Source organism: Carassius gibelio, chromosome B20 (genome assembly GCF_023724105.1).
Source record: "Carassius gibelio isolate Cgi1373 ecotype wild population from Czech Republic chromosome B20, carGib1.2-hapl.c, whole genome shotgun sequence".
In the NCBI taxonomy this organism is placed as follows: Eukaryota; Metazoa; Chordata; class Actinopteri; order Cypriniformes; family Cyprinidae; genus Carassius; species Carassius gibelio.
The window spans coordinates 4,970,005-4,986,476 of NC_068415.1; the positions used below are offsets into that span (position 1 = coordinate 4,970,005).

Below are 16,472 nucleotides of genomic sequence, written 5' to 3' on the forward strand. Positions count from 1 at the left end.
CAAACTGATATCTTTCTGCTTACTGATGACGTCACTGTTTGTTCCTCAGCGAAGTATTGCTTTGACCTACCAGACACTTTAAACTTTCAGGAAACTGAGCAAAATTATATGCCCAGACATTAACCTACATCCAGAGTGCACTTCTCAGAGTGTCCATTTGTGCTTCTCTGTAGATCGTAAAGTAAGGCTGCTGGGATGTGTGTCCTATGGGTCCTGGTCAGCCCTTTTCACTTTTATCTGCTCCCTAATTCAATAAGACACTCCTGCCGACAACTCGGAAATCCCACAGAGAGTTACTCTGCAGTGGTGCTTTAAAAAGTTATGGTTGGGGAAGAGCCAACGACCAAAAGTTTTCTAAATGTCATTTTTATTTTTTTATATTTGTGACTGGGTGATCCTAAAACAATGACATATACTTGTACATAAAAGGCAATTGCAAAGTAGCACAAACAATGAAATGATTAAATATTTCCAAGCCTGTATTAAAAGGGATCATACTGTAGTTTAGGAACACCTAATGTGGATTTATTTGTTTTTGAAGAATTCTGTCTAACAACAAGTTTAGCATCTGTGCCCTATAGCTTGACTAAGTGAGCGTGACTTTTTGATCAAAGTCTCAATGGGGTGTTTGTCTTGAAGGAGTCATGCATTAACAGCCATCTTTCAATCTGTGTACCTCACCTGATGATCAGCCCTTTTCACCAATAATTACAGCTTTGGATGCATTACATGTGAATACTATTAAAGAAAGATTCACAACAGTTATTGCAGAATAAAGAACGCAGGAGGAACATACAAGAAACAGTCAGTATGAGAAATGATCAATGAAAAATAAGGTTCAATGGCAAACTGAAATCGACATAAGACAAAATTATTGAAACATACACACAAAAAAACATTCCTTGTGATTGATAAATCAATCAAACAACCATTCTATCTTCTTATAAAGCATTTATCTTTTATAAAGATTACAGTAGCTCTGATCTCCCAATAATCTGCCAAAAGCAAAAAGGTTAGGCAGCAGTAAAAGATGAGGTAAAAGGAGAGAAGAATAAGATATTTCTCAAACAGGCAGCATTTGACTGGGACAGTGAATATCTGAAGCTAAATTGCTGCATGTTTCACTGGCATCCAAAGATGAATCTTTATGAAATGTTTCCAAAAATGTCCATTCCGTGTCCCATGTTCATGCAGTAGTGCACTTCTGTGGGCTTCAGAGACAGACTTGATGCTCTTGAAAATGCCATAGCACACCAAGTCCAAGAGTTTCCATATTGCAAAACATCCGGCAACCTTTGTCTTTTTATTGAGTGTGTGTTCACTCTTCTGCTGTCTCTTGTGCCCTGCTAGTATCCTCTGAGCTTTCTGCTCCTATACAGAGTGTCATTTTGTTCACAGCACCCCAGCAACAATACATCCGGATTTGCCGAAGCTCTCTGCGGAAGGATTTGCGGAAAACATAGTAGACCAAGGGATTGTAGACCGTTGAGCATTTTGCAAAGAGGCAGGGTAGCAAGCTGACAATGGGTGCCACGCTGTCTTTGCCATCAGAGTGAAACATGGTCCAGAGACTGATGAACACGTAGGGCGTCCAGGATACAATAAAGCCGGCACTGATCAGGATGCCCATCTGAAACGCACAAGAAAAAATTAAAAGCAGAAAGCAGTAAAAGGAATATTCCACCCAAAAAATTTACATTTGCATACAAAATTGCATCTAAGATTTAGATGAGTTTGTTTCTTCATCTGAACAGAATAAAAATGGGTGAAAGATCAAACATCTAATAAAAATATCACAACAATCCACACCACTCCAGTCCATCAATTAATGTCTTGTGAAGTTTCCAAAACGTGAGTCCTCTATCTGCATTGCTGGTGTGTGGATTGCTCGTGGATCATTCTGATGTTTTTATCAGCAGTTAAAACTCTCATTCTGACGGCACCCATTCACTGCAGAGGATCCACTGGTGAGCAAGTGATATAATGCCTCATTTCTTAAAATCTATTATGACGAAGAAACAAACTCATCTACATCTTAGATGGCCTGAGGGTGAGTACATTTCAGAAACCTTTTGCGTGAACTTTTCCTTTAAAAGAGATTCATGTTGGACATGCTACTGCTGTTGTAGCATGGGGGAAAGGGCAATAATACATTAATTTAAAGTGATGGCTCTACATGAACGATTTAATAATTAAGGCTTATGAACAACATAGGCTGTGCTTCATATTACCATTTTGATCTGAGCTTCAGGAGGAAAAGACCTGACAATACACTATTAAGCCTTAGAGGCAAATTAAGCTTTAGAGGCAAATGCCTGGAAAAGGACAAGGCTATTTCTTGGAAGTCCTTTACATTCAATAATGACCTTTAAGGACTGGATGCTGCTTGACCTTTACCCATTTAACTCACTTCTATAATCTGGACTCCAAACAGAAAAATAATGTTGTTTTAGGTTTAACATTTTTGATTTGAAAAAAAAAAAAAAAAACTGTTTTGGGCAGAGGGTGAAGCTGGGGTGTGAATCGGTGTCTGTCACTGTAGCAGGAAAAACTGTTAAGCTTCCTGCAGATGTGTGAACGCTCCAGGGTCTGCACATACTGTGACCCTGCATGACGTTAAAAACTTAAAAAGCAAGTTTGCTGATATTCAACCAGCTTTGTTTTGTCTTTCTGCATATTGCCTGGAGAAAAACAAATGTTCATTTACATATTATACCGCGACACTGTAATAATACAAATCTGTTTGAGAAATATCAAACTTGTCCTTTAAAATACATTTGAAAAATATAATAACCATAATTTTAGTGTACATACTGTCAACTAGAAGGACATTTTAAAGAAAGAATGCAATAAAAATGTTGTCCTGATATCTTCAGTAATCAAATATTTGATAGCAATGCTCACTAAAGTCCCTTTCACACTGTACGTCAGACCCGGCATATTGCCGGGACATTGTGAACAAATGCCAGATCTAATGCCGTGTCGAAGTGATGACGCGCGTTATAGCGCGACTCTTTTACCGGCTGTTTTGAAGGAAGATCAAAAATATGTCGCGACGAAAAAATATGTCCAAACTGTAATAAAGCAGAGATCAGATTGTTCCTCACTTTCCGCGCTGACGCAGAGATCGTCTGCTTGCTTCAGTGAAAGTTTAACGTGCCTAGCGTTTTCGATTCGTACATTACACGTCACGCGCTGATGTCACGTGTCATTAAGGGATCTTCACAGGTTGTGTGTGAAAGCACGCACATATCCCGAGTAATCACTGTCAGTGTGAGAGTGCAAAATCTAGCGACCCGGGAACAATTGCCGGAACACTTTACCCGTGTATTTGCCGGAATGGCAGTGTGAAAGGGGCTTAAAGGTCATATTAAGGCTGTTTTCACAAAATTTTGCAGACAAAAGAGGTCTATTGTCTGTTGTCAACAGCTCACACAAAAGTTTTTCGAACTGAGTTGTTTTGTGTTAGTCTTGGCCATTATGGCAAATTTGTGACCAACTTGCAGATTTTTGCCCCTATTTAGATTTACCAATTTGCATGGTTTCCTATTTAAATTAGGGCCTACTAGATTTTGCCAAACAATGGTAAATGTGAGCATAGTACTCATAATTTTTTAGACATTTGGACATTTGAACAAACCCATTAAATTTTGATGCGTACTTGTCCCACACCATTTATGCTATGGAAATGAATGATACCTTATATCGTTGCAAACTTGACTTTGTTTTCCAGTTGTCTTATAAATGCTTGTACAGTACATCCCAGTGTTCGGAAATTGTGTAAAGCTGGCCAGTCAGATTGGAGCCTGGCGATTTCAAGAAAGCTCTTAACATTTTTGTGTACAATTTTGGATATCCCTTACCAGGGTGACTTTCCTCTCAACGGCCCCAGAGTTGGGCAGGTTATCATTGCTCTTGATGGCCTGATAGGCCTTGTGGAGCTTCCAGGCGATGCCAGTGTAGGAGAACAGGATGACTGCACATGGGATCAGGGTGCACAGGATGGCCAAAGCCATAATGAATGAAGAGCCATTTAAGGAGTGCTGGTACCCGGTCCAGTCCACAGAGCAGGCCAAACCGTAGGGTTCCGCCCCATATCCTCCCCATCCCAGAAAAGGAAACACTGCCCAGAGCAGAGAATACAGCCAGATCACACCGATCAATATACTGATAGTTTTTCTTCGAAACTTGCTACCTGGAACAGAGAGATAAGAAAAAGTTATTTAATGCTGTTCTTCATAGGGGAAAGCTTTTTCTTCAGAGTTTTTAATCAAACATATAGAGGTCTAGAAATAGAGTTTAGCCATGCCTAAAGACAACTGAAGAATCCTCCAGTAAATCCCACTGCCAATAACCTATTTTTCCTCATTTAGAGTTCCTTTGTAAATGGAAAGGCAACATGAAGGCAATTAACAGGTTGGTAATTTGAAAATGAAAAGAAAATCAGGGCACTGAGAAACTGTCTAATTGAAAATGAAAAGAAAAACAGAGCAATCTGAAACTGTCTAATTGGAAAACAATTGGGTGTAAATAGATCCCTCAAATTTTAGATGAACCATCGTTATGCTTATCTGTATTGTCCTTTGACCTTTTCATGCATATTTAAAGATTTCATGGATAGATGTTCCTTGTGTTTTGCGAAAAAGGAAATGAGCAGTTATGGGTTTGGTACAATTTAATTAGATTCCATGAGTTCTGGCATTTGTGGTGGCAAAGTTATTATTTGTGGCTTCCTGACATTTGTGATAATCCTGCTTCCTTGATTAAACAATAGAATCATTGAAAAACACAAAGATGTTTCATCTCTCCATTCTGATTTTGATTGCACAACTGTGATTACATTGTCATTTGCATTTCTAATCTTTTTTTTTTTTTTTTTTTTTTGAAAATTATACATTTTGTAGAAGAGATTTGGGCTAGTTGCAACACTTTTTTTTTACAGTGAATATTTATTAGTCTGGGTTTAGTTTTGAAAATCAAGTGGCATGGACTCAAACTTTAAAATCTTGGCGACAAAAAAGCTACTGAACATTTCCACTATTAAAACAAAAAACCCCAAACCCAACATTCTTAGATGCAACAACAATGAAATTCAATTAAATGCTGATTAATGAACTAATGAATGTTTTTACATTTTAAAATCCTGTTTTTAAATGTCATTTAGGCCTTAATGGAATCAGCACAGCACCTGATTTTGGAGGGTTTCCTGTCACCAGATATCTCACCAACCCCATGACGGCCAGGGTCATGATGCTGGCCACGCTGAAGATCATACCCATCAGACCATAGTACAGACAGGAAGGGTCACCTCCAATCCAGGCATGGTTGAAGGCAGAGGCGATTGAGAGCGGGTACATGCTGAGAGCCATACCAATGTCAGTGACAGCCAGATTGACTGTGAGGAGCTCAGGAGCCTTGAGAACGCTGTGACGCCAGGCAGCTGTTACAAGGACGGCTGCATTTCCCAGGATGGAGAGAATGGCTGAAAAAAAAAATTTTTTTTAAATCTTATTCCTGATCAATGAAGTAAATAGCAAGATTGTGTTTCAATTATGATTTTAGAGACTTGTAACATTGTACTGTATCTTCACCTGTACTGAAATACAGATAATATAATATCACATTAATCCAGCCAAAGTAGAATAAATGTTTACGGCTCTTGTTATATTTGGCTGCCTGTTAGATACCAAACAATTTCAATTTTAAATGGCAAAAATAATATTTTTGTTGTTGTTGTTGTTGATGATGTCAATTATTTTAATTGTCCAACTTTAAATAAAATTAAATCATTTTATTTTAATTATTGTTAAAAAATTCGCAGAAAATAAAAAAAGCTAATTGATCTCCAAGCGATTATTTTAGCGCGCGCACACACACACTTTTTTAAATTTTTAAAAAAAAAAATTTTATTAAATTTTTCAAATAGTACAATATGTCATATAAACTTGAACTTAAATTAACATCAAGAACTCGTTTGAGGAGAAAATAAATAAAGATGTGCTCGCATTTAAAACAGTACAAACTCACATCATATCAAGTAAGAAAAATAAAAAATACAAATAAAAATAAAATAAAAATAATTACAGGGGCTGACAAAACAACATAAATGCTTCAAGCGTGTTTAAGAACATAGGACATACCATCCATATATATCATCACTTGAAATTTGTTAAACGAAGAGTTATTGATCCCAATATTTAACCATCGATAAACATCCTTCCAAAACCCCATTGTGACTGAACAAGAGAAAAAAAGGTGTTCAATTGTTTCGTGTTCTGTCATACAAAAAACACACCGATTAACTTCAAAATTAAACCTCTTCCTTAGGGTTTCAGCAGCAGGATAAATATTATTTATTAATTTGAACTGAATTTCTTTTACCTTGGGTAACATTGGCCATTTAAGATAGCTACAACTAGTCTTTGTTAATGTAACTTGATTATCTGTTATCTTTATTTTTGTTGGCTTTTTGATATCATAGAATAATTTTTCTTCAAACACACTTCCAAGTATTTTGTTATCACATTTTCTTTCTCCAAATTCCAATTCACCAATTTTTAATTCAGGAAGTTTAACAGTCACATTTGAATTTGTGAGGATACTTTTAATCATGAATTTTAAGGCAAGTGGAATAGCTCTACTGATTTGGTTAAATTCTCTATAAGAGCATTTCAAATTAAACTTATTGACAAAGGAATTAAACTGCAACAGACTGCCATTTTTATCCATCAAGTCCGTAACGTAAAGAACATTTTTACCATCCCATTCTTTTTTAAATAGTGTCTTTCTGTTAATTAATATGGTTCTATTATTCCACAAGGTGGAACTATGCGGCGTGAAGTTGTGAGTGAACATCATTTTCCAGTAGAGCAGTATCTGTTTATGGAAGTCAGACAGTTTGATTGGAAGTTTAGTTATTTCAAAGTCACAACTTAACAAAAATTCTAATCCACCAACATTTTGGAAAATATATTTTGGTATGTGGAACCATATGGAATTTGATTGTGTCAAATAAGCTTTAACCCAGTTTAACTTTAATACACCTATCATGGATTCAAAGTCAGAAGCTTTCAGCCCACCATGTTTATAGTCTTTAACCATCACAGACTTTTTAAGGTAGTGTGTCTTATTTTTCCATATGAAATTAAAAATGATTGAATTTACCTTTTAAATCATTTGAGGGGGGACATAAAGAGATTGACAAGGATATACTAATTTTGATAAACCTTCTGCTTTTGTTAGTAAGATTCTACCAAGAATCTTACATGAACATCTGCTGTTTATTTCTCTCGATGTGCACACTTTTATAGCATTATGTGTATTATTGGGATCGCATATCATTTGAGTCAGTTCGGGAGTTCGTAGCGGGTTCGCGAATCATTTGAGCCAGTTCGGGAGTTCGTAGCGGATTCGCGAATCATTTGAGTCAGTTCGGGAGTTCGTAGCGGGATCGCGAATCATTTGAGTCAGTTCGGGAGTTCGGAGCGAGATCGCGAATCATTTTAGTCAATTTGGGGATCGCGAATTATTTGAATCAGTTCGGGAGTTCGTAGCGGGATCGCGAATCATTTGAGTCAATTTGGGGATCGCGAATCATTTGAGTCAGTTCGGGAGTTCGTAGCGGGATCGCGAATCATTTGAGTCAGTTCGGGAGTTCGTAGCGGGATCGCGAATCATTTGAGTCAGTTCGGGAGTTCGTAGCGGGATCGCGAATCACTTGAGTCAGTTTGGGGTCGCAAATCATTTGAAGCAGTTCGGGAGTTCGCAGCGGGATCGCGAATCATTTGAGTCATCTGACTCCAGTTTGGGAGTTGGAGCGGGATCGCGAATCATTTGAGTCAGTTTGGGAATCGCAAATCATTTGAATCAGCTCGGGAGTTCGTAGCGGTGTGTGTGTGTCCTAAAGACTGTGCTGCGCAACCGTTAACTGTTAGATGTTCAAAATGTAACATTAAATCAGACACAATTTAAAACCGAAAAAGAAATATAATAAGATTAAAAGTTACAGATACCTGAAGCTGTTGTATCTTGGCGTTCAAGTGTTTTGGCTGGGGGGGTTACTTCCTTTTTTGAAGAAGAAAAAGATGAATTTTGCAATATCCATTTTAATTTTCAAATAAATTGATCTAGTAAAATACTACACGCCAACAAACCACCTGCTCATTTCATTGGCTGGATCGTACAGACGCTCATCGATGGTTGGCCAGTTTACATGTCAGTCAGAAGCACTAGACACAGTGGGCGGTTTTCGACGGGTGTGAATGACAACGTGTAACTTACTTGGGTAAATTTACAGACACTGTGGACGTGGAGTCGAGAGATATTTATTCATTTATTTAAATTCTAATATAAATTACTTTATTGGGCATGAAAACTCATTGATGGCATGGTAGTAATAAAAACATTCGGGGCTTTACTGAAAACATTCGGGGCTCCAGCCCCCTTCCTAACGCAGCTCCTGTATACATTCCACCAAGAGCATCATGAGGTAAGGTTGTCACATATTTTTATTTATTCTTTTCAATGCCTGCCTACATAATCTGTAGGGTTTTGACTTCAGATGTATATTTGTGTGTTGAGTCGGTGCTGGTTAACTGTTGTACCGCAAATTAATTTTTTATTAAATTGTTCGTCTTTTTATCATTTGTCACCCAGGCATTGGCCTGTTCCGATACTAAATTAAACAAACGAGCTTCCCATTGGAATTATTGATGTGTCCTGAACTGAATAGTTTCAAGGTGACGATATGGCAACTATCAATAAAGTAGACCTATTATCAACGTGCGGGATTTCGTTTGTTGTTGGTGGCACGCGGTAATGACATCACCTGGCTCATTCTCATCTGCATCTTCTTGTCGCCTCAGAAGAGTTTGATAATAGAGACAAATTGCTAATGACAACACGTAGGTCTTGTTAATCTAATTTATTCAGCCACGCTGACCGTTATTGTTGCTAAAACGTTGTTTGAAGGTGAAGCTGAAATAATGTATACTTTAATGAATATATGTTTTAGTAGGCTTTGTTGTTTCAACCTTTGAATCATTTGCAGTAAGCAAATAGACTGTATGGCTATAGGTGGTACAGTCTCAGTGCTCTGTATAGTCAATCCATTTATTGCATTTTAGCAAATACAGTACATGCATATAATTTTTTTTCAAAGTTTTTGGTTTATCTTAGTAAGCTGAAGAATCCTTGGAAATACCAGTGAAAAATCTAAACAATCACCATGACTCTTCAGCTGAAAAACATACACGTCATCTGTTCGTGATGAAAATCCCCCCAAAGATCAATTTTGCAGACCCTGGGTTGAACAGCAAGGCATGTCATGTCAATCTAGCCAATAGCAGTATGAAAGCAGGGAAGATATCTGACTGATTCTCTTGTGCAGTCAACAGTGTTCTTAGAAACATTTTAAAGAAAAACAAGAGTGGTCTTTTGAGAGATGACATCTGTACAGTAATATACAATTTTACATTATTCCGTTCCAAGCAGCTGCAGTCATGGAGCCTGAGGTGAATTAAAACCTTAAGCAACCTTAAGTATAATATGTATTAAAAAGTCTGTCCATGTAAAACCATAAAATTTACATGTTCCACACCGGAAAAGGAATGTCCTTGGATCACAATATCAAACCAAGTGGCATTTAATTAAAAGAATGACATGTAATTTTTATTTCTCCGATAAATGAAATCCAGTTTTTGATCCAATAGGGCTGGGTATCGATTCAGATGTTCCAGATTGATTCGATTTCGATTCACAGGCTCTCAAATCGATTCGATTTCGATTCTCAATTAGATTTTCTATACTCGATTCTCGATTCAACTCAATAATTATAGATTTAATACAAATAATATATTAAAAAAAAAGAACAGTGAACATAAGTTTACAAATGGGTAATTAATAAAAAAAAATTAAGAGCCACAAACCTGTATATTAAACTTTTATTTTAGGGACACTTTGGTACATTAAAATGGTGGTTTCAGTTGCTTTGTCGACGTTGATGCCACCTTCACATAAAAAGTCAGAGGTATGGAAGCATTTTAGATTTCGCAAGCAAGATGATGACGATTATGTTGTGGACAAGAACAAAGCATTTTTCATCTTGCATTAAAATTTTTTTTATTTATTCAACATAATTGTATGCATTTGAAAATTAGAGATGGGTTCTGTTTTAAGCACAGAATAAATGAATGACAGGTTCGGCTCTCGCTCCTTGGTAACATCGCACAAGGCAAATAAGAGGGTGAGATCTAGTGGAGAAGACTTGTAATTAGATAAATGTTAATCTTACGTTCAGTATCTGCGGAAATAAATATGGAAATAAAAATCAATTCATGGCCTTTGAGAATCGATTTTGAATCGACCATATTTTAAAAAACGATTAATCGAAAAATCATTCTTTTTACCCAGCCCTAATAAAATATTGGTTTCTAGTAAATCAATCAGTCTGATTTATCCAGGATTCATCCGCTTTCCGAGTGCAAGTGGCTGCAGCTTTGAAATGTGTTGCGCTCATTACGTCTTCACCCGTGAACATGTATTTTTCTCGGTGGCAGTGGAGGACAATGACATTGCTATTGGCAAAGCATGTTCAGCAAGGATTCTGAGAGGAGGAAAAAAAGCATCAAGCTTTAACACAACAAATCTGATCTCACTTGAAAGGTTGTCATTGCAGTGAAGCTGTATTAAAAGAATATGAAGCAGCTATGAAGCAGTACTTTTGTCGTTTTCTGTAAATATCTAAAAATTCTAAAATAAAATAAATAATAATAAATAAATAAAAATCTGTATTTTGCTAGCAAAACTATCTGCCAGTGGAGCAAGAAAAATAATCTTGTTTAGCCTTTGAATTAAGAATTTTTTTCTTACCCCATTGACTGATATTTTTGTTTGTTTTAAGCAAAAGCTAACAATATATATATATATATTTTAAAAGCGTGTTTATTCTGAAACAGCCACAAACATCCGGGTTCTGATGGATCCTACGTGTTGACTCCCCCACATATAGTGTGCGCAGTCAAATCGCAACTCGACGATCAGACCGTACAGTGAGCGCATAATAATCGTGAGGTTTGGTTTTACATCGCGCATGCGATCTAATCATACAGTGTGAGTTGGTACCTTGCCGAAATCGCACAGTGTATGCCCGGCTTAAATGTGCTTGACAACCGCGATTAATGGCGTTCGATTAATCGTGCAGCCATACTGTGTAGGTATATATGGAGTTGTGCAAAAATGTAAGTAAAGGCATGATTTTGCATAATGTGGTCCACTATATAATGCTAATAAAACATGTCCTCAAATTGGTGAGCTAGATATGCCAGCAATTAATTGCTTGTTTTTTTTTCTCTAATTAAATTTCCAATTAAAATATAAACAACAAATGGCTGTTGTTTGACAAAGCCAGCCTTTGGAGACTGTGCTTTATCTGTAGTTTATTGGAAGCAGGTCTTTTTCACATTATCTCAATTTTTCCAGAATTTTACGATTTTTAACTAGTCAACTGGAAAATGTAACTACAACATGATTCAAGTTACTTTTTCTTTCCTCTAGTTAAAGAAAATTCTACATTTCTATTCCAAGTGCGTCACACACAAAGTTTTCAACATGTAAATGTTACACAAATAATTTATTAAACTACAACTACATATTGTACAAACTTGTCTTTTTTACATATTGTATTTTATTTAACAATATTTCACATATTGAACTAATTGTTTTCAGAAATAATACAATAAAAATTCTGTTAGAAAATTGCAAAAGTTAAGGTAATTCTAATTCATAATGACTGAAGGTTTAACACCAGCAGACTATGAAAGTGACGTGACATTCAGCCAAGTATGGTGACCCATACTCAGAATTTGTGTTCTGCATTTAACCCATCCGAAGTGCACACACACAGAGCAGTGAACACACACAAACTGTGAGCACACACCCGGAGCAGTGGGCAGCCATTTATGCTGCAGCGCCCGGGGAGCAGTTGGGGGTTGTGCCTTGCTCAAGGGCACCTCAGTCATGGTATTGAAGGTGGAGAGAGAACTGTACATGCACTCCCCCGACCCACAATTCCTGCCGGCCCGAGAATCGAACTCACAACCTTTCGATTGCCAGTCTGACTCTCTAACCATTAGGCCACAACTTCCCCTATTATTAACTATAACAGTTCTTTAAAAACAACAACAGCTTTTAGCCTGTCACCATGATGCGAACATGAAATATCAGACATACAATCTTTTACATTTGATTGCGCTGCTTTACCATTGTTTTTTCTGTATGAATATGAATGTGTTTGACAGTTGCCCCATTCTAAAAACACTGCGCTCAATTGAAAAGAAGCTAACTCCCATATTCTTGCATGTATTACCTATTTCACTACCTGCGTCACATCTTTTTTTAAAAAAGAGCTGTATGAATGACTCTAAAAACTAAATACAATGCTCTAAACTAGATAAAACTTAACTTTCATGGAATTAGCATAAATACAAATTGTATATCCTAGTTCAACACCTTTTTGAATGCTGCTGTTTAGAATCGTTTGCAGAATATTTGATTTATGTTGTAAAGAGCATAACATCTGTCTATTTAAAATCTGATGTAAAAGAGCTGGTGACTGTGAACGTATGAAGCCTTGAAGATGAGAAGCGCTTTCTTTAGAACTTGATGTGACTGTATTTATATGCAGTAGTGCTGGATTCTGAGTTCATCTCCAATTATACAAGTGATTCATTAAACGTGTTTTTAGTGGCATTCATCACCTGCTACTTAAATACCTGAGTTTATGTGGAAGTAACTTCTCTCAGTTGCAAAATAAAATAGACTTTTGTTACCATGGCTTTCTGACTTTGAAATTTCATTGGTGGAAAGCATTATATACTGCATCAATCAATGACATAATCTGCATCTAGATTTAATATAGCACTTCTGGTTAATCTGAATGCAACGTGGGACAGAGGTTTTGATTGATTATTTTACATAATATAATGAGTGATTAATCTGTACTTGAGGCTTATACTGACCGATGACTAAAACTCTGGATTGCAGGCTTTTGAACATTGTACGAAACAGTTGCTTGCTTGTTTCTAGTCTGTTAGGTCACCAATGTCATTAACAGATATTTCATAAATTGAGCTGTGCATTCTACATCTAGTTGGTATGGTTTCTAATGAGATGCAGTTTTAGCATAAAATCCATTCAGAGATAAGGCTTCATCAAGCATTCATTAATATCATAGGCAACCCTCATTGCACACCTTGGCAATATAATCAATCACCATCGGCTAGTACATTTTTCAGTTCATTTGCCAGACTGATATACTATTTTACAAACACACGCACACACACACACACACACACACACACACACATACATACATATATGATTCCAATCAGCTTCTTAAATCATAGCTTGTTAAGCATTATATTATGGTATTAAGCACTATTTAATGATAGATTTTTAGTGATTAGAACTAAAACTTGGTAACCATGTATGAATGCATATGTCATTTTAACTGAACTTAAGACTGGTGGTGATGCTTAAGATATTGTTGGCCATTCAGGGTTTCTGTAAAAAAAAAAAAAGAAAAGTTGTACGCCTTCACAAAGAGTTTACAGTTTGGCAAATACAGGTGCGCTGTGCGTCCATTGAGATGAACTGAACAGTACAGATCGCTTGATGGAGAGAGTCAGTCAGTGTTCAGCAAATTAAAATGTGCTAATCTTATAGTAGCCTCAAACACACAAACTAGCGAGTGAAATCTAAGAATTTATTAGCCAATGGCTAACGATAGACATCATTTAATCACCCAGAGTAAAATTTAGTTGCTTATGCTAGTGATTTAGTCGCAATGGAGAGGGTTGATAGGTAACATTTAGTTAATACATTCAAGATACCTGGCTAAAGATGATAGTTATGGAACAAGCTGCTTTTGAGCTTGTGTGATGGTCATTAGCTGGTCCAAGATGGACAAGGCGATTAATGGTGTCTAATGATAAGTTTGCCAATGTCTACCAATCCCTTGCATATAAAAATCACATAATTTATGTACACAATCTAATGTAACATGCGAAAAATATGTATGGATATGTAATGGATATGTTTTGTTTGAATGTTTCAGTTTCTCAAAGTCTAATTTAAACTAAATGCATTTATCAAATCTGAGAATGTGGATACTTCATATTATATATTTCACAGTGACAATCATTCCCATTTAAACAGAACCTGGAAGAAGGTTATGGATCTTTTTATCACTCTTCAGACACTCGACATGACTTCCTAGGTATAATTCAGAGGGTTGTCATTAATGTAGAAAATGTAAAACCTTGCTTGTATTTTTCAATAGCAGTGTGAAAAAACAGTACTTACCAACCACCAACAAGAACACTCCTGCACCATAATCAACAGCAGGAGACAGTTTAGAGGTGTAGCGATCCATTCCTGCTCCTCCGTCTGAATTGACTGCAAATGCCACCTCCACTTTCTCAGGAAATAAAACACTCCAGTTTGACATCCTGTAATCATAATCATTTGCACCAGGCACATAATTTCCCCCCACCTTTTTCATTCAGAGTAATCCCTCTTCATACACGGACGACTTACACAAACTATTCAGCCGTGTGCTGACTTCAGCTTGCACAGGAATCATCGCGAACCATCCGTTTGATTAGGATTACAACTGACACTGGTGTGTCAACGTGACAGCCTGTATAGCGTCAAACTGTTCTCCTAGTTTCATATAGCTTCTGTAGGTTCCTGGAGCTTCATTATAGCAAGATATACCAGACAAAATGTGTCAAGATCGAGTTCTAGAATGTGTCACACTGTCACTGTTGCAAACCTATCATAAACGGGCATCAGATAAAATCGTTAGGTATTGCAGAAGATACTGTGCATTAAACTCGGCATCATTTTAATACATTGAACACAAAGTAATGAATTTGTATGCTAAGAAGCAAAGGTTGGCTGCTGCTAGCCTAAAATACTCAAGTGTGCAATTTTTTTTGTTCGGCTGTTCCCGAAGTCTATTTGAGGACATATTATATATTCAGTGTGCATATTTAATTTTTAGTCATCACTGTTTGTGGTTTGCATGATTAAATTCCAGAATTTCTATTCAAATGAAGCATCAGGGGTGATTTTGTATGCTACTCCATTATGTCTATATAGCCCTACCAATGATCCTACATCCTTTGAATTCGTGTATTATGGATTATTGCTCCATGCTGTGAGAATTATAGCACCTGTCCTGGACTTTTCTTTTAAGATTTTTACCTGACCATTGATCTTTCGCACTCTCTATCACTAGCAAATGTCACTGTTTTTCTTCATTATCAGGATGCAGTATTCGATTCCACTGAAGATTAAACCATCACCAATATTTTAAGGGCTCTTCAGCTCTCACCAACGGTCTTACAGTTAGCTTTGTACTTGACCTTTAAGCCAGCACAAATCATATCAGCCTGATTCATATTCATGTAAGTTCTTTTTATAATTCCATACTCAACACTGAACTGTACTGTATGTAAACTCAAAAAGATTGATACATGAAAAGACTTGAAACAAAGCACACAAGTCAGATAATCCCTTGTAAAAATGTAGTGCACTTTTGCATACTTCTGAAAAGAGTTAAGTAACTAATTTTCTACTTTCATATGCAAATGACTTGTTGCACTTATGAATATGATAACTTTTCTAGTAGGGTAAAAGGTAATTACGCTTTCGAAACGGGCTGTTTTGCCCTGCCATTAGTTGAAGCTGCGTGTGAACAATTGCTACTCAAAACTAGCCCAATGGCTTTTCATGGCTGTTCTCCCGGTAAAAATCGTGTTCCGAGGGGGTAAAATACACATTCTTTGGTGGTTTCCTCTGGTAAAAGTCACATTGCAGGGGCTAAATATCAAGTTATTGGGGTCACTTTAACCTACGGCCACAAAGATCATCCTGCGGAGGCAACAGTGTAAAAGTAGCCGGACATGGTAACACTTCCTCAGAGGGAGTTCAGCAACAATGCTTGGCTCCCCGCTGGTGCGTCTGCCTATTAAGCAGCAAAATCTGCATTACAATCGGCCAATGCCAAATAATTAAAAAATGCCAAAAATTGGCCGATCAATCGGTCAACCTCTAGTTTAAGTCCACTTAGGTGGGCTTTTGTTAAATGAATATTATGTTATCTGCTAGTACTGTTTTGAATACTTTTAAGATTTAAAGTCAATGCAATTAAGTGTATTATGTAGCAATTTTTATGATGTGTTTTTATTGTGTGTTTTTGTCCTTTTTTGAGCTCAGCTCGCTATATAATGCTGTTGTATGGAAAAGAACATCATAATTATGTGCACAGTGAGCATCTTGCTTTGTGTTTCATGCATGAAAGAAAGTCATGGCAGTGTGTGCAAATAGATGATGCTATCAGAGGATGCAATTATTTCAGTTCCATTCTACCTAGAAACATTCAGGAATCAGAAGTAAAGCCCATTACA

The 16,472-nt window shown here is 36.8% G+C and overlaps 1 protein-coding gene across 1 annotated transcript; it reads right to left on the bottom strand.

The window, feature by feature from the left end:
- Positions 1-366: 366 nt before the first annotated feature.
- Positions 367-14,462, bottom strand: opn8a (opsin 8, group member a). The gene is made up of 4 exons (XM_052587065.1): positions 14,362-14,462; positions 5,189-5,482; positions 3,864-4,195; positions 367-1,630 (listed from the first exon to the last, which is right to left on the bottom strand). The coding sequence occupies exons 1-4, from the start codon at positions 14,429-14,431 to the stop codon at positions 1,319-1,321; spliced, it is 1,008 nt and encodes a 335-aa protein (XP_052443025.1). The 5' UTR covers positions 14,432-14,462; the 3' UTR covers positions 367-1,318.
- Between the last annotated feature and the right edge of the window lie 2,010 nt (positions 14,463-16,472).